Source organism: Delphinus delphis, chromosome 5, assembly GCF_949987515.2.
Source record: "Delphinus delphis chromosome 5, mDelDel1.2, whole genome shotgun sequence".
In the NCBI taxonomy this organism is placed as follows: Eukaryota; Metazoa; Chordata; class Mammalia; order Artiodactyla; family Delphinidae; genus Delphinus; species Delphinus delphis.
Window position 1 is genome coordinate 107,709,464 of NC_082687.1, and position 24,832 is coordinate 107,734,295.

At 41.2% G+C, this 24,832-nt stretch overlaps 2 protein-coding genes across 2 annotated transcripts in view; both read left to right on the forward strand.

Annotated features, from left to right (window-relative positions):
- The window catches only part of SGMS2 (sphingomyelin synthase 2), a 48,509-nt gene extending 34,550 nt beyond the window's left edge, over positions 1-13,959 (forward strand). Inside the window, exon 6 of the transcript XR_009519593.1 lies at positions 13,884-13,959. The gene's annotated coding sequence lies outside the window, so the exon portion shown is untranslated. The remainder of the gene's footprint in view (positions 1-13,883) is intronic.
- On the forward strand, positions 1,214-21,364 carry CYP2U1 (cytochrome P450 family 2 subfamily U member 1). The gene is made up of 5 exons (XM_060012858.1): positions 1,214-1,777; positions 13,884-14,519; positions 16,697-16,858; positions 18,022-18,189; positions 18,940-21,364. Exons 1-5 carry the CDS (start codon positions 1,288-1,290, stop codon positions 19,113-19,115), a joined length of 1,632 nt encoding a protein of 543 aa, XP_059868841.1. The 5' UTR covers positions 1,214-1,287; the 3' UTR covers positions 19,116-21,364.
- Positions 21,365-24,832: the final 3,468 nt, after the last annotated feature.

Consider the following 24,832-nt stretch of genomic DNA (forward strand, 5'->3'; position numbering starts at 1 on the left):
AATTTTTTTAAATTCTCTAAATTGAAAAAAAATGAGAAAAGTAATCTAACAATGGTTACTTATAGAAGATAAGAGGTGTGTTTTTTGGGGAAGCTTAAAATAATTTATGAAGAGCATGGCAAAAATAGTATTAGAACAGAGTAGATGTGAAATAAAGAATAAAAAGGATCAGAAAATGGGAAACATTTGTTCATTATCATCAGTTACGTTGATTTATACGAGACTGGCCTTTTAGCAGACAGAAAATGGTCTAGTATCGACAATTCTGTGTCAACCTAACATAAAAGAAACCAGAGGATTTAGCCTGTAGAAGACAGAAAAGGGAAGTGCCTACGAGCCATAATTACGGAAAATTAAAGGACTTTGTATTTAAAGCATTACACAATTCTCACTTAAAATCTCAACCTCAGCATAGTTATAATGATATTGTGACCCACTCCTCACCCGATTGATTTTCTTTTTATATTATTAGCTACTTAAATCCTCCAAGCAAATTTCTGGATTAGGTCTTCGGCTTTACCCAGGCCACACGCTGAAACGGACGCTGAGCTTTCACTCTCCACATAAAAGGGATATTCCCGTGTATGGCAAGTTATAAGAGCTTTACTGCATCACCCCACCCACCCCACTATTCCCCACCCATCCTTTCTCCGGAGCGTTGGCCACCTACATCTACAAATTCTACACATTGCATTTCCATCATCCTGCTGTCAGTGGGTGGAGGAAAGGGTCATTTCTTCCTCCGAATCCCGATTTGGATAAAGCAGTACCCCTGTCTTTTTGCTACCAGGAGATAGGGCGGGGACCCCCCTCGCCCAGCTCAGGGTAGAAGCGCTGGTGTTGAGGCCGAGTCGTACGAGGGGCCTGTTGACCTGGCACGGTTTAAGCATTCAACTGACAAATAACACAAGAAATCCGGTAACCAATCAGAGCGTAAAGGTGTGGTGCGAGCATCTTTTTTTTTCAGGGGCGGTCACAGCCAAGTCTGACCCAGCGGAGGGGCGCGACCCGGATAGGGCGGCCAACTTCCAGACAGCTTGCCCAGCCTGGTCCGCGGACTGCCACAGCCTGGTTGCGAGCGCGTCCCCGTTTCTTCTTGGGCATCGCTGATTGGAGGGGCTGGAGAGGAAGCGGTGGGCGCAGCCAATCCGGAGCGGCCTCCGCCGCTCTCCTCCCCGCCCCCGGGCTTCCAGGGGAGTTGGCCTTAGGGCCGCGCACCGGTGTCGGCGTGTGCTCTCCTGAGGATAGCTGCAGGAGGCCGGGGCTGAGGACTCCGGCGCACAGGCCATGGCTTCCGCCGGGCTGCCCCAGGCTCCCGCCGAGGACTCCCCCTGGCCTCTGCGCCTTCTGCACGCGCCCCCGGGGCTGCTGCGGCTGGACCCCACGGGCGGCGCGCTGCTGCTTCTCGTTCTCGCCGCGCTGCTGGGCTGGAGCTGGCTGTGGCGGCGCCCGAAGCGGGGCATCCCCCCCGGGCCCACGCCCTGGCCCGTGGTGGGCAACTTCGGCTTCGTGCTGCTGCCGCCTTTCCTCCGACGGAAGAGCTGGCCGTACCGGCGGGCAAGGACCGGAGAATTGAATACCTCGGGCCTGGGCGTGCAGTTGCTCCTGGCAGACCTGGCCCGTGTGTACGGCAACATCTACAGCTTCTTCATCGGCCACTACCTGGTGGTGGTCCTCAACGACTTCCACAGCGTGCGCGAGGCGCTGGTGCAGCAGGCCGAGGTCTTCAGCGACCGCCCGCGGATGCCGCTCAACTACATCCTGACCAAGGGGAAGGGTGAGCTGGGCCGCGGCCGCGGGAGCCTTGGGGGTCAGGGGTCACGGGCCGTGTGAGCGCGCGGATGGGGCTGCAGGTGCGCCGGAGCTGGGGGGTTCTGTTTCCCCTGCGGCCGCGCGCACCCAACCTGCCTCACACCTGCACCCAGCGCGGGAGGGGGAGGGCGGCGCTGCCTCCCACTCCCGCTGCCTTTGAGATCCCCTGCAGCTGTGATAGGTTCCATCTTTCCAGGAGTATTCGCTCAGGTTCCATCTTTCCAGGAGTATTCGCTCCTTCCCAGAATAAGGCCTCACTCTTCAGAATGTGTTCCCGACGAGAAACTTAGGCCGTGTTAGAAAGAGAGAGGGATATTTACACCTTTTGCGTTTTGGGTGCAAGAGTTTAAGATTATTTCCCCGTAAGATAGGAAGTCCAGAAAACACGATAGGAACTAATTGGCAAACCTAATGTACAATAGGTTTATAGTTTCTGTGATTCCTGCTTATGGAAGGCTAAGTTGGGCAGTTTTGAGCGTTGGTAAACATGTTATCCGCTGCAATAGAATATCACATTTGCCCTTTTTGTTTATCAGTGTTCCCCTTTGTCTTATTGGCTGGCACGGGTCCCAGACTGTGTTTCCGTCTGTGTCAATCCTACTCTTCGGTCAGGTGTTAATTTTTTTTTTTTTTTACATCTTTATTGAGTATAATTGCTTTACAATGGTGTGTTAGTTTCTGCTTTATAACAAAGTGAATCAGTTATACATAGACACATGTTGCCATATCTCTTCCCTCTTGCGTCTCCCTCCCTCCTACCCTCCCTATCCCACCCCTCTAGGTGGTCACAAAGGACCGAGCTGATCTCCCTGTGCTATGCGGCTGCTTCCCACTAGCTATCTGTTTTACGCTTCGTAGCGTATATATGTCCATGCCACTCTCTCACTTTGTCACAGCTTACCCTTCCCCCTCCCCGTATCCTCAAGTCCATTCATTCTCTAGTAGGTCTGTGTCTTTATTCCCGTCTTACCCCTAGGTTCTTCATGACATTTTTTTTTCTTAAATTCCATATATATGTGTTAGCATACAGTATTTGTCTTTCTCTTTCTGACTTACTTCGCTCTGTATGACAGACTCTAAATGTCTTTCCCTCAGGGAGTTTTTTTCCTCACTTCCGTTCCAGGTAAGTTAGTCTCCCTTGTTAGAACGAGTTTCATTGCACAAGTACTTTTCCTTCACTGCACTTATCAATATTGAGGCTTCATAATTCTGTAACCTTGGCCTGAATGTGAGTCTTCACCACTAGACTGACATCTAGGAAGACAGAGTTATTCCTTGTCCTGCCTGGCACATATAGGAGTCAATAACTATTTATTAAGTAAATGAACTACTACTTCCTCTTCCTGGCATGTGGTATAAAGAGATCCAGGCTTTTCAGAATCCGATGAAGCCAGAATTTTGCATCAGGATTTTAAATGAATAGTAATGATGATCTTAATATTCTAAATGTCCCACTGAAAAATAAATCATACATGTCACAGTTCATACCTTACTCTCTCCGTGTCTTTACACATGCTGCTTCTTCTACCTGGAATTCTCTTCCGTTCTCATGGCTGCCTGGAGAACTCCCACCTCTGCTTTTCTTTTCCTCTCTCTTTTTAAAAAAATTGTGGTGAAATACAAATAACATAAAATTTACCATCTTAATCATTTTTAAGTGTACAGTTTAGTGGCATTAAGTCATTCACATTGTTGTGAAACCATCACCACTATCTCCAGAACTCTTTTCATCTTGCAGAACTGAAAGTTTATACCCATTAAACAAACACTAAAAACCCATTAAACATTTAAAAACTCTCTAACCCCTGGCAACCACCATTCTGTTTTCCGTCTCTGTGAATTTGACTATCCTGGGTACTTTATACAAGTGGAATCATACAACATTTATCCTTTTGTGACTGACGTATTTCACTTAGTATAATGTTTTAAGGTTCATCCATATTGTGGCATGTGTGAGAATTGCTTTCCTTTTTAAGACTGAATACTATTCCGTTGAATGTATGTACCACATTTTGTTTATCCATTCGTCCCCTGATGGATACTTGCATGCTTCCGTCTTTAGACTATTGTGAAAAATGCTGCTGTGAACATGGTATGTCTACAAATATCTGTTGAAGTCCTTGCTTCCAGTTCTTATGGGTGTAAATCCACAAGTGGAATTGCTTGATCATATTATATGTTTAATATTTTTGAGTAACTTCCATACCATTTTCCATAGCAGCTGCACCATGTTACATTCCTGCCAGCAGCAGCCAATGTTTCAGTTTCTCCACATCCTCACCAACACTTGTGTTGTATTTTTTCATACCTGCTTAAATGTCACCTCTCTGAGAATGTGTTCTGTGACCTATTTCTCTATCCTCCCAGGTACAGGTGAGCTACTCTTTTCTCTGTGATACCACTGTTTTCGTTTAAACCCTCATCGCATTCCCTACCAGTCAGTAAGTCTTGTCAGCCTGCTGCAGATATATCCATGTTCTGTATCCATTCACTTCTCTCCATCTCCATCTCATCCAAGCTACCATCGTTTTTCATTTCTTACTCCAGAAGCCTTTTAACTAGCCTGCTTGCTTCTGCTCTGATCTTTTATCCATACAGCAGCCAAAGGGATTTCTTTAAAAAAAAAAAAAAATGTGAATCAGAACAAATCATGTCGCTTCCCCCACTGAAACCAGTTGTTTCCGACTCCATACTAGACCTACTGTGCCCCAAAGGATCTGGCCTCTGCCTGCCTTTCTCACTTTATCTCTTTCCACTCTCGCTTTATTGTACATTTCAAGTACAGTGTCTGCTCTGGACACACTAAGCTGATTCCTGGAAGGTTGGTGACTGCCTCAGGCTACTGGGTTTTGTCATCCTTAGGCCTGGGATAACTTAAAAAAATTTTTTTTTAATATTTATTTATTTGGTTGCACTGGGTCTTAGTTGCGGCAGGCGGGCTTCTTAGTTGTGGCACACATGTGGGATCTAGTTCCCTGACCAGGGATCGAACCCGGGCCCCCTGCATTGGGAGCTCAGAGTCCTATCCACTGCGCCACCGGGGAAGTCCCCTGGGATAACTTTTTACTTTATTTATTCCTTATCATCTCTGAGGCCAATTGTCACCTTTCACTACTATTTTAGACACTGCCCAATATCACAACTTATTTTATCTCATTTATATTTCACTAACCTCATTCATTAAAAACTTTGAAAGCATTTAGCCTATTACCAACCCCACTTACCATTGGAATGTGAACTCTGTGAGGGCAAGGATCTGGCTCATCTTGTTAACCACTGTATGCCTTCTAATCGGCACAGAGCAGGTAATCAAGAAATGAACGAATGCATGCATACATCTATTGATACATACATACATCTAACATCTGTTAATGCACTTACCACATTATATTGTCACTTTTGTTACTCATCTGTCTTTTCCTCCTGATTTTTAAAGGTAGGAATTAGATTTTCTTCTTCGAAGTCCTTCTTGGTGGGTGTATAGTTTGGTTAAGAATCTATAAGGCAGTTTCTGAGTATTAGTTGGATCACAGTTTATTATTGGATCCCTCCTTATTTTGTAAAGTCCTGGGAGCCTGGGGTAATCTGGTGCTTCAGCATCTCAACTAAAGCATTAATTCCTCCAAGAGACAGTTAGGACTATTTAGGTGATGCTGCTCTTGTATTCTGGTGGATATGTGTTGGGCAAATGTGCTGTAAGAAATTTATGTTGCTGGTGAAAGTGATTGACAGGAGAAAGTAAAGCAAGAACCATATGTCACAAGGAAAATGCTTGTTGATTTAACTTGGAATAAAGAACAGGCCATCTGAATAGGAAAATGTAGATAGTCAAGGAATCGTTTCAAGGGTGAAAAATAAAAGGGGAGAATGTGAGTTTATTTCAAGATGCCCATCGAAGGATGAAGAAGCAGATGAGTTCTGGGTAGCCGTCATAGATCAAGAATTGGATGGCATAGTCATCCTGAAGAAGATAGGCCACAGGAGTGAAAGGCTGAGCGGCTCAGCTCAGCAAGATGTGAGGAGTGCCCGAGCCACCTTCAGTGCTGTTTCCAGTGGCAAGATTGTAAAATGGGAAGTTGTCCAGAAGCAGGATGCATAGACTCTAAGAGAAAGAAAAGTGATATTAAGAATTAGAGGCCAATAACGTTATTAAATGTTTATATTTATTTTTATAAGATATTTGTAAAAGAGTTTTGCTGCTAAAGTTGATGAGACTCGAAGAGAAGGAATATTTCATGACCAGTGATGTGCTGGAAATAGTTCACTTAACACATTGCCATCAAGTTCTAGAATGTAGGGAGGTTATTTATTATATTTAAGTTTTTCAAATTATCATGCTTATACAAGTTGATATTCTTTTTAAGCATGAAAATTATAGTAAGGTAGATAGGCCAGAAAGATGTTCTACATTAGGTATGCCCATCATACTTATTCGTCCATCTGATTCTGTTCCTGAGCAGGAATAGTTAATAAAGTTACAAAGTCAGATTAAGAGGTACAAACTACTATGTATAAAATAAATAAGCTACGGGGGTATGTTGTACATCACAAGGAATATAGCCAATGTTTTATAATAACTTTAAATGGAGTATAATCTAAAAATTTTGAAACAGTCTTATATGCCTGAAACTAATATAATATTGTAAATTAACTATACTTCAATAAAAAAAATACTTACAAAGTCAGAGCCAAGGCTACCAAAAGAGTACTTTAAGTGTGGTCTGTTTCTTCTCAAAGGTTTATGCACATCACATTTTTATTATTAAATATTTCAAATATAAAGTGAAGAGAGTAATATAAACTCATTCATCACTGTTCACATTTGCTTCAGATTCATAAACAGTGCATAACTTTATTTGGTATGTTTTTTAAAACCTTACATATGTCATATATTTATAAAGTATCTTTCTACCTCTAGCTTTTGTAATTTATCTATTTCCCTGTTGATAGAAATTAGATTACTTTTAATTTTGAGAGATTTCTAGAAACTTGGAGCAAGAGTCAGAGGAAATTGCAAAGACATGAAAATGGGAGGCAAAAGGAAATTTTGAAGAACTTTAGAAGTACAGGATAGACCAGTCAGGATTGACTACCTCGAAGGGGTACAAGATACAAAATGAAATTAGGAAATAAAGATAGAAAGTGAAAGTTCATTTGAGCAATTTGAAAATAAATGAGGAAAACGAGATAACTGAATCTTGTAGTAAATGCAGTAAAGTACATATTTTAAATAGTTACATGCTCATTTCAAGAAGGCCTGAATTCCCACTAAGAGGGACACTTATATGACCCTATGGAAGGGAAGGGCAAATATAATCAGTGGATAACACTTTCTCTGCTTCAAGAGAAAGAAAACATATGTGTGATTAATGTAGAATTGCATCAAATTTAATGTATTTTAACTATTTTTATTTTAGTAATATATGTTGCTTATTGTAAAACATAAAACATGGAACAGGAGTAAAAGAATTCCTTTTAATTCTTTTAAAAAATAATTGAAAATCATCTGTGATCAGTGTTATTTTGAGATAGCCACTATTAACATTTTTATGTATCACCTTTGTTTTAGTCTGTTTGAGCTGCTGTAACAGAGTTCCATGGGCTAGGTGGCTTATAAACAACAGAATTTATTTCTGGAGTCTGAGCGTTCAAGATCAAGGTGCCAGCTGATTGGGGTCTGTTGAGGGCCAGCTTCCTGACTCACAGACAACTGTCTGTAACCTCACATGGTGAAGGGAGCAAGGGAGATCCCTGGGGCCTCTTTTATAAAGGCACTAATCCCATTCATGAGGGCTCCATCCTCATGACCTAACCACATCCTAAAGATTACTTTCAAATACCATCACACTGGGCATTAGGATTTAACATGAATTCTGAAGGGACACATTCAATCTGTGGCAGCCTTCTAGTATTTTTTTTTTCTATATGTACAGGTAATTTAAAAAATATATTTGCTTCCTTGAAATGGAAACATATTCTTCACACTCTTTAAAATTATTTTTATCACTTAAAGTATTATGAATATTTTTCCATATTATTGAATTTTCTACAAAGTTCTTAAAAACTGTACAATATTCCTTTGTGAGAATGTATCATAGTCAATTTAGCCTATCCTTTGTTTGGTTTGAGGTAGATTTTTGTTGCAGCCGTCTAGCACCTAGTCCTCTGACAAGAGCACCCTCTTCTTCTGAGTAACTCTGGCTCCACCACCCTTTTGTATCCATTAACTGTGGTTGGAATGGGAGATGCCATATCTTTACATGAATTCCCCTCCCTGACCACAGTGATTAGTCAGGGGATAGACCCCTGATCAAAGGTGATTTGATCAGAATATCTCACCTCTTTGTGATGGTAGTGAGTCTGTGGGCTGGACACAACTCAAAAGTTCATAGCTACAGATCGATCCACACATAGTTTTGGGGTAAGAATTGATACTTGTGGCATAGTTTGGAAACCTCAAGCCAAATAATAAATGTAAAGTATTCCAAATTGGTATCAACATGGAATACCTGACTGAAACATCTGAGTCCTTCCCCAGCGTTTTTCAGGTTAGAACTAGAGAATAAAGGGCTTTAGAGAGCTTTTATCTCCCGTGGTGAAAATGGGAGAATGGGCATCTCAAGATAGCTCCCAGTTCTTGGAAAAGCTGGTTCACAGTAGGAAAGAATGAAGTCAGTCAGGAAGAAAGAAGTGAAAAATAGGTGCAGAGAGGAGTTCAGTGGCATTTAGTCTTCTCCAAGGTGGTAACACCCAGCTCTTCCTGCTTTTTGGTTCCATCCACAGCCTAACTGGCCTTTTTGCCAGACTCACTTGAGGGTATGTTTTTGTCATTTCCAAACAATAGTCCTGGTTTTTGCTTTGGAGCCATGTTTATTTTTCAGTGTTATTATCCTCCTTGAGGTGAAGTCTTTGTATACATCCATTGTATACATTCAGGGCTAAGAATGGAGATGTCAGCAACTACAGGGTATGCCTGAACCTCTTCCAAACACTCCAAGACTCTAAGCCAGCGGTCCTCGGCCTTTTTGGCACCAGGGACCAGTTTCGTGGAAGACAGTTTTTCCACAGATGGGGGGGGCGTGGTATGGTTTCAGGATGATTCAAGCACATTACATTTATTGTGCATTTTATTTCTATTATTATTACATTCTAATATATAATGAAATAATTATACAACTCACCAGGAGGCAGAGCTCAGGCAGTAATGCAAGCGATGGGGAGCAGCTGTAAATACAGGTGAAGCTTTGCTCACTCACCCACCACTCACCTCCTGCTGTGCGGCCCGCTTCCTAACAGGCCACAGACCGATATATCGGTCCATGGCCTGGGGGTTGGGGACGCCTGCTTTAAGCCATTCTGGCTTCATGACATGGATATTTTGTAACGTTTGAAACCCTGAGGCAATTAATTCTGTCCCTGCCTCTCATCCCTGGCATTCTCAGGCACTGTCTCCTTGGTCAAGTCTTATCTTGCACTTCATACCTGTCAGATTGTTGTCAAATACCTAATGCCCAGATATTAGTCTCTTTTGAGAAGCCTCCCTCCATTTCCTTGCCTTATCTAAACCTGAATTTTTCCCTGAAGATAATTCAGCCCTCTTGAAATACTGTACCCTCTTTAACTTCCCCCAAGTTCTTTATTTTTCTAAAATGTGCCTTCATACACATCCTTATTTACAAATGAAGTATCGCTCAGATGTCCTCTCTGAGAAGTACTGCTTTCCCTCAGCTGACATGGTGCTTTTTCCTTTGTCTACATTGCAACTTCAATACACCTCCAACATACAACATTCAATACAATGCATTCCAACAATGCAACATTCAATATAGTCCAACATAACAACATTCGATACTGTACATCCCAACAGTGCAACTTCAGTACAATCCAACATATAACATTCAATACTGTACAGTCCAACAATGCAGCATTCAATACCATGCATTCCAACTGTGCAACTTTAGTGCAATCCACCATACAACATTCAATACAATATGCAACTTCAATACAGTCTAACATACAACAGTGTATTAGAGTTGTTGGTTTATCCAGCTCCTCACAAAACTGGAAGCATCTTGAGAACAAAGACTGTGTCTTTTAAATCTGTATGCCCTTAGTATCTGGCATGTAGGGGACTGTAAGTAAATATTGAAAAAACTAATAGAAAGAAGACATTTATTTCTAAATTTGAGTGTACCTAACAATGTTGTCTAGCATACATATGTACCTAACAAGGTAGATATATACACTTTTTAATACATTTTAATTTTATATATTTATATATCTTAATTTTAAAATATTTTATATATTATGTATAAATATCTATATAGCCATGATATATATCTATAAGTAACAAAAACTTACAGAACTGAAAAAAGGAATTGACAAATGCACCATTAGTGCAAATTATTTTAACGTAAGTATTTGAATAGTTGATAGATCAGGCAGATAAAACTTTGGCAGGGATAAAGAAGATTTGATTCTGACAGTTCTGTAGCTTTCTCTGTTGGAAAGAGGGCCCTATACCCAACAATTGCTTATATAAAAATTCTTCTCAATTTTATTTGGAAATTTTATTAAAATTGATCACATACTAGACTAAAAAGCTAGCCTCATCAATGTCAAAAATCATCATACTTCCCTGGTGGCGCAGTGGTTGAGAGTCCGCCTGCCGATGCAGGGGACATGGGTTCGTGCCCCAGTCTGGGAAGATCACACATGCTGTGGAGCGGCTGGGCCTGTGAGCCATGGCCGCTGAGCCTGCGCATCCGGAGCCTGTGCTCTGCAATGGGAGAGGCCACAACAGTGAGAGGCCCACGTACCGCAAAAAAACAAAAAGAAAAACAAACAAAAATCATCATAAGCCAAATTAATCTAGGTGGCAAAAGAGAATCATAATAGAAAAAAATGTTTATACTTTTTTTAAAAAGATTTATTTTATTATTTACTTATTTATTTTTGGCCGTGTCAGTTCTTAGTTGCAGCATGAGGGCTCTTCGTTGCGGCGTGTGGGCTTCCCTCTAGTCCTGGCGTTCAGGTTTTCTCTCTCTAGTTGTGGTGCACAGGCTCCAGGGCACATGGGCTCTGTAGTTGTGGAGCGAGGGCTCCAGAGCGCGTGGGCTCTGTAGTTTGCAGCACGCAGGCTCTCTGAGGCGCGCGAGCTCAGTAGTCGTGGCGCGCATGCTGCGTGCTTAGTTGCCCCGTGGCATGTGGGATCTTAGTTCCCTAACCAGGAATCAAACCAGCATCCCCTGCATTGTAAGGCGGATTCTTTACCACTGGACCACCAGGGAAGTCCCCAAATTTTTATACTTAAAATGCATTGAAAAGACATGCACACAATACTGGTGGACTGCAGCTAAAGTGGTACCCAAAGGCAATTGTACAACCTTAACTATCCTTTATTAGGATAAAGGTCTGAAAATTAGTTAGATAGCTAATTTTATATATCTGAAAAAGAACAAAAGAATAAAGGTAAGGAAAAAAGAAGAACATGCCATTATAATTATAGACAAATTCTTCCAGAGAGAAGGAATACACCATGGCTCATTTTAGGAGGTGAGTATATCCAGACAAATACATTATGAGAAAGGAAATTTATAGTCCATTTTCATGTATGAACATGAATTTTTAAAAACTTAACATATTAGGAAACCAAATCCAACAATGTCTTTAAAAAAGCATAAAAATATCATAACCAAAGTTGGATTTATTCTTGGATTACAGGTAAGTCCAATTATAAAGAAGACAATTTTCAAATTAATCTGTAAGTTAAATGCAATTCCCATCAAAATCTCAAAGGTGCTTTTTTAAAAATAGAACTTGACAAGCTGATTAAAGTTTGATAAATATGAGTAAAGAGCCAAGAGTAATCAAAAAACAATTTTGAAAAAGAACAAGGTGGTGGCGGTGGGGACTTCCCTAGTAAATATTAAGACTTACTATAAAGTCTATTTAGATCTTATTATAGAGTAACAATAGTTAAGACAGTGTGCTTTAAGCACAGTCATAAATAAATATACCAGTGTACAATATAGCAGACTAGAAAACCTATAACCTGAGCTGCCTGTGTACAGCAAATGTTGTAGATCAGTAGAGAAAAGGAGAGGCTGTTTCATAAATGGTGCTTGAACAATAGGCTATCAAAATAGGGAGAAAAGTGGATTCCTTCTTCACAATAAGTAGGAATACCTAACATAAATATAAATTCCAGGTAGGTTATAGAGACTTAAATGTGAAAAAGCAAGATTTTTAAATTTTACAAGAAAGTAGAGAATGTATTTATAAACCTGTGGAAGGAAAAAATTTCTAAAGTAAGACATGCAGCACAAATCACTAAGAAAAAGATTGAGAAATGGAACTACCTTTAAAGCATGTTTATCAAGTAATAGCATTAAAACATGAAAAAGCAATTCACATGATGAGAGATAATGTCTGCTATGCATGTAGAATATATAAGAAGAAGAAAATTGCACAGTTATTAAGTACAAATCACAGAATAAGAAACCTGGCCAGTAACCATATGAGAAGCTGCTCCAACCCACTGTAACAATCAGGGAAATGCACATAAAAATCAGATGAGATGCGTTTCAGCCCTCTGATTGGCAAAAATAAAACGTTGATGACTAAAATTGATAGTAACTATTTGACAAGAGATCATTCATGTACTTCTGGTGTACTCTCCACTTTGGAGAAGAATTTGATAATGTCTAGTCCCATTGAAGGTGTACATATTTTATGACGCATCAATGCACTCTTAGCAATGTCTTCAAAATTCTGATGGAGGGGAAAATGTACAATAAATACATTTTCGAAAAATGTTTAGAAATTTGCCTCTGATGCGTCCTTTCCCAGGAACCTATTAGAGGATGGCCGTCAGCAAAATACAGGAGTGAAATAAGGTAAAGACATAGAATCCAGGAAATGAATTCAATACAGGAGGGTCAAAAAAATTTTCTAAATGATGTCAAATGGAAGTCACAAAACACCTGAACAAAAGGCCTAGAAAGCAACATCAGATTTGAGCAGATGTGTGGAATATTCGAGGCAGGAAAATGGACCTGACAGGTCATCCAATACATTTGACCATGTGGATGTTTCTATTGAGAGTCATTTTATATAGGTATCAAAGATTGTGAGAAGACATAACCACCGAGAGAGGTCTTTATTTCATTCTCAGCTGTATTCACAGCATCCCAGTGTCTAGCACATAGTAGGCATTCAGAAATATTTGTTAAATGAATGAAGCATGTCCTTGAAGGTAGCAGGAATGAAGTGGATGAAAAATGGAAGGAGGAGAGCTGGCTGAAACAATAAAGCACACCATGGAAGAGAGAATGAAGTAAGTGACAGGAAACAAGGAAAATTTGAGAACAATCTGATACAACATCTGGGAGCAATTCTTTTGGGTTTGATGGTGGAAGATGTATAACATAAGTGAGAATCAAATAAGATGTAGTTGTGAATGCCCTTGAGTTCAGATGTTTTTAAATTAGGGCTGTTTGCAACTACAGACATTTTAGATTACCTGCCAGTTATTTGATCCAAACTTTGATGGCCAATGGGCTGTTGATTTATTCATTTCATATTTAACAATCTCCTCCTTTGTACACAGCACTATGCCAGAAGTTTGGATTTTAATGATGAGCAAAATCAGATATTGTCCCTGCCCTCATGTGCAATCTGTTAACCATGCTTATCCTGCTGTTCACATTTATCTAGCCTGAAATATTTTCTTAGTCTGTATTCACTCTTATGAAAATAAGGTTTTGAAATTTACACTAACTCTAGAAATGGAAACTCGTTTCATTTCACCAGGAGTTAGTATATATAATAATAAGCTTTATAGAAAATTTTCCGAATCAAATTGGATATGACTTTTGTTATTATAAACATACACTATCTTGATAACTAAATTTTGCTAGTCATTCTTGGCTGGTGATCTTTATCTGTTCGTATATGACCTTTGCACAAGTGACTTGAGAAATACAAATACCCTTCATGGTTGGTCCTGTTGAGTATTAATTATCAAGCATTGCTCTTTCTTACCTTCTTTCCTTGGTGTCCTTTTGCAGGGATTGTATTCGCACATTATGGTCCAGTCTGGAGACAACAGAGGAAGTTCTCTCATTCAACTCTTCGTCATTTTGGCTTGGGAAAGCTTAGCTTGGAGCCCAAGATTATTGAGGAGTTCAAATATGTGAAAGAGGAAATGCAAAAGAATGGAGAAGTCCTCTTCAATCCTTTCCCCATTGTCAACAACGCTGTCTCTAACATAATTTGCTCTTTGTGCTTTGGCCAGCGGTTTGATTACACCAATAGTGAGTTTAAGAAAATGCTTAATTTTATGTCACGAGCGTTAGAAATCTGTCTGAACACCCAGCTCCTCTTGGTCAACATATGCTCGTGGCTTTATTACCTTCCCTTTGGACCATTTAAGGAATTAAGACAGATTGAAAAGGATTTAACTATTTTCCTTAAAAAAATCATCGAAGACCATCGAGAGTCTCTGGATGTAGAGAACCCTCAGGACTTCATAGACATGTATCTTCTCCATGTGGAGGAGGAGAGGAAAAATAATAGCAATAGTAGTTTTGATGAAGATTACTTATTTTATATCATTGGCGATCTCTTCATTGCTGGCACTGATACCACAACTAACTCTTTGCTTTGGTGCCTCCTGTATATGTCACTGAACCCCGACATACAAGGTAATAAACAGATGTTTCCTTTATTCATGGCAAAACCAGGATATATTTTTTTTCATTTCCATTTAAATCAGCAACCTTTGTGATCCTGTGGCTCCTGTCAGTAGGCAATGTCTTCAGGCTGGAAAACAAAATGGAAATACTTGCATCTCATAGGGAATGGGTAAGGTGTTAACAACGAAACTCCAAGTTTCTAGACAGTGGCACTAAGATCACAGCTTGCTTGAATCTGCTTTAAATCTCTACAGGTCTGATTCTGTGTGAAATCTATGATGAAGAAAGAACTTTAGAGAAGACTATTTTAGAGTTGAAGAGAGTCATAGTGATCATCTGAACCCATTCATCTTTTTTGAAGATGAGACCAGAGGCCCAGAGAAGTTCTGTGATTTTCACAAGGTCACGGAGCTAGTTCCGCCACATCAATACCAATAGGTAGTGAATTTCAGTGGAAGTTCATAGTGGAAGGATACAGGAGAGAATAGTGTATTCATTTTCCGTTGCTCCTACAACAAATAACCACACACTTAGTGACAACACACATTTGTTATGTTACAGTTCTATACATTAGAAGTCTGACACATGTCTCAGTGAACCAAAATCAGGATGTTGGCAGGGCTGCATTCTTTTCTGGAGGCTCTGGAGGAGAATCCATCTCCTTGCCGTTTGCGGCTTCCTTGGCTCGTGGCCCCCTTGCTCTATCTTTGAAGCCAGCAATGTTGCATCTCTCTGACCATTCTTTCATAGTCATATCTCCCTCTGACTCTAAACCGGGAAAAGTTTCCAATTTTTTTTTTTTTTTTGCTGCATCGGGTCTTCGTTGCTGTGCGCGGGCTTTCTCTAGGTGTGGTGAGCTGCGGCTACTCTTCGTTGCGGTGCGCGGGCTTCTCATTACGGTGGCTTCTCTTCTTGCGGAGCACAGGCTTTAGGCGCGCGGGCTCGGCAGTTGCTGTGCACAGACTCTAAGGCGCGTGGGCTTCAGTAGTTGTGGCTCGCGGGCTCTAGAGCGCAGGCTCAGTAGTTGCGGCGCACAGGCTTAGTTGCTCTGCAGCATATGGAGTCTTCCCGGACCAGGGCTCGAACCCATGTCCCCTGCATTGGCAGGCAGATTCTTAACCACTGTGCCACCAGGGAGGTCCCAGTTCTCCAATTTTAAAACCCATGTTATTAGGCTGGACACACCCAGAAAATCCAGCATAATCTCCCCATCACAAAGTCCTTAATTTAATCACATCTGCAAAGTCCCTTTTTACCAAATAAGGTAGCATATTCACAGGTTCCAGGGGATTATGGCGTGGACATCTTTGAGGGACCATTTCCTGCCTACTATAGATGGGATTGTGCCTACCTATATTCATTAACTATTGATGAGTAACAAATTATCCCAAAATTTAGCATCTTAAAACAACAACCATTTATAATCTCACATAGTTTCTGAGGATCAGGTATCCAGGAGCAGCTTAGCCTGGATGGTCTGGCTTAGGATTTCTCACGCAGTTGTAATCAAGATGTTGGCCTGGGGCTACAAACATCTATAGACTTGACTGGGACTGAAGGATCCACTTGCAAGATGACTCATCCACGTGGCGGCTGGCTGCAGGTCTTGCCACTTGGAACTTTCCGTAGGGCTGCTTTACTGGCAGCTGCCTTCCCCCAGAATGAATGACCCTAGAGAGTAAGTGGCCAAGACAAAAGCCATAGTGTCTTTTATAACCTAAGCTCAGAACGGTCATGCCATTGCTTCTCCTTTATTCTGTCGGTCACATAGACCAATTTGGAACAGAGTGGGAGGGGATGGCACGAAGTTGGGAACACCAAGAAGTGGGGGTCACTGGGGGTCATGTTGGGCTACCACACGTTGTCACAGGTAAAAGCTTAGAGTCAATCAGATGTTGATACGAGAGAATGATTCCAAGTGCTCCTGAATCCAGAGTGCTTTCCCCTTTGCCACTCTGTCTGTTCTGCCATCGTCCTTCAGAATCCCAGGCTGGTACAGGGTCCCTGGGACCAGCTGCCTCCACTGGAATATCTGATCAGTGTTTCACTTCACTGAGGCCAAGTCAGGCCTGTGCTGCCGACTTATCAGCTGTGTGGATATGGTGATGGGAAGAGTGTATGGGAGGGCAGTCTCTCCTGGCTTATCTTTTGGATTATGCTTTCCTTTTTTTTTTTTTTCTGTATAGAAAAGGTTCATGAAGAAATTGAAAGGGTCATTGGTGGTGACCGTGCCCCCTCCCTCACTGACAAGGCCCGGATGCCCTACACAGAAGCCACCATCATGGAGGTGCAGAGGCTGAGTGTGGTGGTGCCACTGTCCATCCCTCACATGACCTCAGAGAAAACAGGCAAGTCCAGGGCCTTCCTCCTTGGAACGCCCTCGAGGGAAGCCCGTCCCCTTCATCCAGAGGACTTGAGGTGAGGTTGTGGCAAGCGTTTGTTGTCATGGATAATCAAATGACCAGAGGATGCTTCCGCCTCAGCTGTCCCTTATTTGGTGTACTGGCTGGCGTTCCAGCCCTGCTTGTTTGGTAAATAGCTCTCTAGCCTTCAGAGCGTGCACACTTGCACTGGTCAAATTATGCTGCCGTTTAAGGTGGCTGTACTGGCAGAAAAAAACTCCAGAATTAACAAAGGCCCCTCTCTGTCCTCCTGTTCTTGGAGGCCCGAAGAGCTAGCCTAATTATGAAATTAAGGAGTTTAACTGGGAATTATTCTACTTCAATTTTTGCGGTTCTGCAACTGAAGCACAAATATTAAAGAATTAGAAGAGCCCATCTGATTCTGAAGGCACATGTTTCAGCCTTTCACCTGCAGTGACCTTGACATTTAGGCACTCAGACTCACTGTAAGCATCCCTCGTAACAAGGAGTTTTCGTCCTCCGGAGATAGCCCATGATGAAATGGGCTTAAATCTAGTTATAAGACAGTTGTAGGAGGCAACCACTTATAAATGACATTGGATCACTTAACAGTTTCTTTGGTGTAAACTAAATATAAGGTGTGTGCAGTATCCTTGGGGCATTGTTTAAAGTGCATATGAACTTGTCAGCTGGTATGAACCAGCATTGACTTCCCTGTACATCCCTTTACCTTAGTTTACCTTCTTCATTGTATTGTGTCACATAAAAGACTGGGAACTGTAAAATTGTATACAAGTATTAGGAATTTGTAATTCTTTGGGAAAGTTCACCTGAAATGCCTTATGATTCCCGTTTTAATGTTTTCTCTTAATTGTAATGTTTTTATCATTTGATTTAATTGATTAACTCAACATCCATCAGAGCAACTCCTGTGCCCTGTGTCAGGCTGGGTCCTGGGAGGGTATGGAGAGGATGCCAGTTGATAAGGTTTTGCCTCTGCCCTCAAGTACCTCAGCAAATTAAGAAGCTAGATATGTAACTAGTTTTTGTTTGTTTGTTTGTTTGTTTTTTTAGAGAGTGATGTTTACCAAGAGTTATCAGTAAAAGCATGTTGAATGATACAGTGGTTTCGTTTTGTTTTGTTTTAGTGCTCCAAGGGTATACCATTCCTAAAGGCACGATAATATTACCCAACTTGTGGTCAATACACAGAGACCCAGCCATTTGGGAGAAGCCAAATGATTTCTACCCTAATCGATTTCTGGATGATCAAGGACAACTTATTAAAAAGGAAACATTTATTCCTTTTGGGATAGGTCAGTTAAACTTTTATTTTCTTAATGGCATAATTTTAAAAAGAAACAGAACCAAAAGAATCTTTTATTATTTCATGATACTCTTTTAAAAATGTTTCTTTCTTGGCAAGCTAATATAAGAGAGAAATAACTTAGATAATGCATCTCCACTATGTTTATTTCAGATTTTAAAAACAAAGTGAAAGCAATTGGTTTTAAATCTTTAAATATGACTAGAAATCTTCCTTTTTGAGTTGTCCAGGTGATTGTTTGAGTCCCAGGGAACTGTTGGAGTTAAGAGCAGCTTTTGACCTGCCTGAATGGTGGGTGAGAGGGTGGGCTCTCTAATCTCACCAGTCCCTCTTTTAGGTTCCTAGATTAGGGCAGGTAGGCTTCTTTCTATAGAAAAGGAATGCTCCAGAGATTCTTATTTGATATCTTTTCTCCTTAATCTTTCAGATAAGAGCAAGGAAAGAGATAAGTCAGTATGGAGGAGACAAGGTAGCCCACCTCATTGGCTCCGTCTCTAGTTCCTATCTAGAATGTGGATAGATTTTTATGAGTAGGAGTTAAAATGTGAACTTGGTATGCAAAAATTCTGATCAGCATAGACTGTGGGAAGCCACGGGGTATATGTGGCAATTTTATTTCAAAACTCTCTATGTCTGCCTTTAAAACACTCAATTTAGAAATTTCATAAATTTATCCCTTTTGAGGTAGGAAAAGGGCCGGTATTATAATCCTTACCTTTTTTCCTGGTCTCATTTTTAGGGAAGCGGGTATGTATGGGAGAGCAGCTGGCAAAGATGGAATTATTCCTGATGTTCGTGAGCCTCATGCAGAGTTTCACATTTGCTTTGCCTAAGGACTCGAAGCCGATCCTGACTGGGAAATATGGTCTAACTTTAGCCCCACATCCGTTTGATATAATCATTTCAAAGAGGTAAAGAACATCACCAGGAAGAGATGGTGCAGAGAATGTAAATACATGTCCTTCTAAACAGATTCTTCCTTCTGTAATTGACAGCGGATCCAGCAATTCTGCAAGTCTAGGTTAGGCTTGGATTAGAGAGAGATTGGAAAGAGGGTAGAGCACGTGGGACCTTTCGTCTCGGAGGGTTCCTCAGAAGGAAACTTCAGCCATTTTAGTAATGCACGTGACTTGGGGGATGGTGACGAAAGTACTGGATTCGGAAGCAGGGGATCCGGATTTTATTCCCAGCAGCCTCCACCAATGAGCATTTCTTCTCATCCCTCAGTGCCTCAGTCATTCCACGTGGAAAATGACGGTAACAAAATTTGACTTCTCTCTCTGTCTTGGCATGAATGATGGTCAAACGCTCCATCTTTTCTGACATCACCAAAGCACTGTTAAGCTCTGGAGAACAAATTCAGGAGGAGGAGGAAGACCTACCTGTTTAAGACCCATGACAACATGAAAGTGGTGTTCAGACTTGAATACTTCATCAGAGAAGGACGTGGGTTTAGGGGACAATGAATTAGAGCTTTTCTTATTTATTTATTTTTTTACTTAATTTCTTTTTGGCTGTGTTGTGTCTTTGTCACTGCGTGGGCTTTCTCTAGTTGCGGTGAGCAGGGGCTACTCTTCATTGCCGTGCGTGGGCTCTCATTGCGGTGACTTCTCTTGTTGCGGGGCACAGGCTCTAGGGCACACGCGGGCTCAGTAGTTGTGGCGCACGGGCTTAGTTGCTCTACGACATGTGGGATCTTCCTGGACCAGGGCTCGAACCCGTGTCCCCTGCATTGGCAGGCAGATTCTTTTTTTTTTTTCTAATTTTTTAAAAATTTATTCATTTATTTTTGGCTGTGTTGGGTACTCATTGCTGCACGCGGGCTTTCTCTAGTTGTGGCGACCGGGGGCTACTCTTTGTTGAGGTGCACAGGCTTCTCGCTGCAGTGGCTTCTCTTGTTGCGGAGCATGAGCTTTAGGTGCACAGGCTTCAGTAGTTGTGGCACGTGGGCTCAGTAGTTGTGGCTCATGGGCTCTAGAGTTCAGGCTCGGTAGTTGTGGCGCATGGGTTTAGTTGCTCCGCGGCACGTGGGATCTTCCCAGACCAGGGCTCGAACCCATGTCCCCTGCGTTGGCAGGTGGATTCTTAACCACTGTGCTGCCACCAGGGAAGCCCTAGAGCTTTTCTTGACACAGATCTTATGTCGGTTTTGGAGCACTTGTTTTGTTATTATCTTTTCGTTTATGATTTTAGTTTTTACTTTTTGTAGACATGCGATGAAGTGGACCCTTGTTTAGTATGTTGAGGAAAGGTTATTGTCTGAATGTATACATCTGCCTTCTATTTCAGCTACATGAACAGTGAGCCTAGCTGAAGAAGTGGCTTCATGGCAGAATTCCTTTCTGCTGTGTTTACTCACAAGGATGTAGCTCTGGCTTCTGACTTGAGCCCTGAATAGTGAGCTCTGGAATTTTAATACTGGGATTTATGAGAAAAGGATTCAAACTGTACTGAACATTCCTTAACCGTTCTTCCTGCCACCAGGCCTAATGTGTCTCATCCTTGAAGACTTGCAAAGACAGGAAGGCATTCTTAATTTTTTTAAGATAACTAAATTGTTTCTTAATAAATAAACTCCCTCTAAAAGAACAGTTCTCAAAAAAGGTAATGACGTCTTTCAGGGGATATTTGGAAATATGTGGGTGTGTTTTCAGTTATCACAGTGATGGGGGTGCTAATGGCTTTTTTGTTGCCATGAGGCCAGGATGCTAAATGTCTGAGCAGTCCTAGACAATGAAGAACTGACCTGCCCAAAGAGAACATGCTCCAAAAGTGGCTAGCCCTTTTCTTTATTCTCCCATTATACTCCTTATATAGAAAGATTGTGATAATAATATAAGCAACTGTACTTTTGAGCCTTTCCTCATGCTGGCACCATACTTTATGCTTTACTTGTGTGCTTACATAATTCTTAAAGAATGTTTAGTAAGAGGATGCCATTCTGTAGCTGATGGAGCTCAGGCTTAGAGAAGTTACGGCCTACATGTAGTTGAAAAGTACCGCTGTGCATTTCAAACCTACCAGTCTTTGTAACTGGAGAGTTCTTCCTGTACCACGTCTCTACACTGCCCTCTGCATTTTCAATATGGATAAATGAAATACAGGCCAATCTTTAGGTGCCTTGAGGATTTTTGTTAATTAAAAAAGAAAAACTAAGAACGAAATGCATAGGCACTGTGAGTGAATGGAGAGGTTGTTATAGAGACTTTATTTATTGTTTATTAATTAATTTTTATTTTTGGCTGCATTGGGTCTTCTTTGGTGTGCGCAGGCTTACTCTAGTTGCGGTGAGCGGGGGCTACTTCTCATTGCGGTGGCTTCTCTTGTTGCGGAGCGTGGGCTTCAGTAGTTGTGGCACGTGGGCTCAGTAGTTGTGGCACGTGGGCTCAGTAGTTGTGGCTCACGGGCTGTAGAGCGCAGGCTCAGTAGTTGTGGCGCACAGGCTTAGTTGCTCTGTGGCATGTAGGATCTTCCTGGACCAGGGCTTGAACCCGTGTCCCCTGCATTGGCAGGCAGATTCTTAACCACTGTGCCACCAGGGAAGCCCCTGGAGACTTTAGATGGATGATGTATGTGTGGATTATCGTGTACCATGTGCAGGGTAGTTTGTTCTGATCTGGAATTTCATACGCTGCGGAATTGCACTAATAACTTTGCATTAGCAAGTTTATTACTCTTCGATTTATAAATGCATTTTCGGTACCCCCTAACCAAACAGTTTGTAGCTAACTTGAGAAAAAAACTCTTCTGTGAGATTATGTTGAAATCAGATGTTTATTAAACTTTAAAATGTAATGCCTTAAACTGTAGCACTTTTAAAACATCTGTTTATGGCAAATCACTGAAAGGACTGTTAATGCTTCCCTTGCACATGTTGATATTTTACGATTTTTTACTTTATGATGTATTTGAAGTGTAAAAATAATAGTACTTTGTTTTATAAGTTTGCCTAATACCTACTTTTTAGTCCTCATCATTAGCATGATTTTTGATGCTTACATTAAACTTTTAATTTTAACTGAGATAGTGTCATGTGTGGTTTGGGGGGTTTTGTTTTCTTTAAATTGCTAAACAAAATTCTCTTTTACCAGATGTCAAGTTAAGAAAAGGAAGAGGGAATAGACTTCCAAAAAGAGGGAGATGGCCACATATAATATAAGCATGATCTCTAGACAGGAGGATAATTGTTTTAAAATATCCTCTCAGAGCACAGTTACTCTCAGGACTGTAGCACAGCCCAAGCTTCTTATTTCCCACGTCAAAGTCCAGCATTATTTGAGAGAGGGATGAATCTACATAAGCCCATTGTGGCAAAATATCGAGTGCTTGTCTCTATTACACTCCTTAGCTCAGGAAGAAGTTTTCTAAAATACCCGAACCTATGGATTTTTCCTATAGATGAGCCCACTGCCGGCTTTTTCCACGGCCCAGTCTTCCTCCTGAGGTCACAGTGCAGAGGTCACCTCCTGAGGGACGGCTTCTGCTAAAGCCCTATCTAAAGTGGCCTTTCCTGAGAACACCCTGCTATAGACTGAAAGTTTGTGTGCCCCAAGAATTCATTAACTGAAACCTGATCCCGATGTGATAGTATTTGGAGGTGGGACCTTTGGGAAGTGATTGTGTCATGAGAGTGGAGCCCTCATGCATGGGATTAGGATCCTTGTAAGAGCCCAGAGAGCTCCCTGCCCCCTTCTGCCATATGAGACTGCAGTGCAAAGACAGCCATCCATGAACCAGGAAGCAGGCTCTCACCAGACACTGAATCTGCAGATGCCTTGATTTTGGACTTCTAGTCTCCAGACCTGTGAGAAGTAAACTTCTGTTATCTGTAAGATACTCAGTCTATGGTATTTCTGTTATAACAGCCTAAATGGACTAAAATATGCCCTGATTCATCACCCAGCTTATTTCCTTCAGAGCCCTCCTCACTATCTACAGTTACCCTGTTTATTTAAATCCTCAGTTTCCACCAGTTCTTCCACCTCTGGCCAGAGGTGCCCTTTGTTGCACAAGTTTTCAATTTTGATGAAGTCCAATTTGTTAATTTTTTCTTTTGCTGCCTGTGTCTTTGGTGTCATATCCAAGAAATCATTGCCAAATCCAATGTCATGAAGCTTTTTGCCTGTTGTCTTCTAAGAGTTTTATAGTCTTAGCTTTTATGTGTAGGTCTCTGATCCATTTTGAATTAATTTTTGTATATGGTGTAAGGTAAGGGTCTAACTTTACTTCTGTGCATATGGATAACAGTTTTCCCAACACTATTTGTTGAAAAGACTGTCTTTTTCCCATTGAATGGTCTAGGTACTCTTGTTGAAAATTGTTTGACCATATATATGAGGATTTATTTCTGGGTGGATACTATCTTTCTTTTTCTTTTTTTTTTTTTTTGCGGTACGCGGGCCTCTCACTGTTGTGGCGTCTCCCGCCGCAGAGCACAGGCTCGGGACGTGCAGGCCCAGCGGCCATGGCTCACAGGCCCAGCCGCTCCGCAGCATGTGGGATCCTCCCAGACCGGGGCACGAACCCATGTCCCCTGCATCGGCAGGCGGACTCCCAACCACCGCGTCACCAGGGTAGCCCTGGATACTATCTTTTAAAGTAATGTATCACTAAACAGTTTTGTAGTAACACTGGGATGTTCAGATGAATCAATGAAACAAAATAGAGAGTATATCCTCTAGTGTATAAAAGTGGCATCACATTATGAAAGAACAGGAATAATATATTCTAAAAAGTGCTAGGACAGTTGGTTAATTACTTAGAAAACTAAAGTAACATCTTTTCTCCAATTAACTTCTTTTTCCAAGTTAATCCCAAAAGGATGAATTTCCCAAATTAATCCAAGTTAATCCCAAAAGGTCTAAAAAGTAAAAATAATACATCTGTATGTGTCTCTGAAACGTTTGATATTTTCTAAGCATAAAAAAGTTATGGACATTTTGAAACACATACAGAAGTTATGGGCAAATCTTGTTTCATCTACATTATCCCACTTCCCACTAGCCCCATTCTGCACTGATTTATTGTGAAGCAAATATTAGACATATCACATGAACGTATTCATAACGTAGAATATGACTTGCAAGGATGGCTAATCTCTAGTCGTAGTTACATTTCAAAGAAATATTGACAAGGAGTACAAATACATTGACAAAATAGCCTAAGAAAATATTTCAGAATGTCAAATCAAACAGACCAGAAGAACATGGTTAAGCTATTTTTCTCAAACATGTTTACAATTAAATTACTAATGGAACAACTGATAAGAATGCTACTAAATGACCTATATCTTATAGTTCCTTCTTAGTCAGGTTTACGACTCAGAGTTTTCTTTCTTTAGGTTGTGCCTCATTTAAAAGAAAATTTTCTACAAGGAATCTACCAATTTGGCATTTCTGATTCTGAAACATGACACTAAAGAGGGAAATTCCACCAGTGAAAACTCTTTTCTCCCACCATTCTCTGCTCGGCAGCATTTGTCCTCATTGTATTACTTTTTGTCAATCTGAGCTTGTTTAGCAACCCTCTTCCCACCTGGTATGCAAAGGCATGTAGTGAATTGTCAATTATTGCAGTTTTGAAAGGTATCTTCCAAGGATATTTAAGTCCTTCCTATGGTTTCCTTGTACACA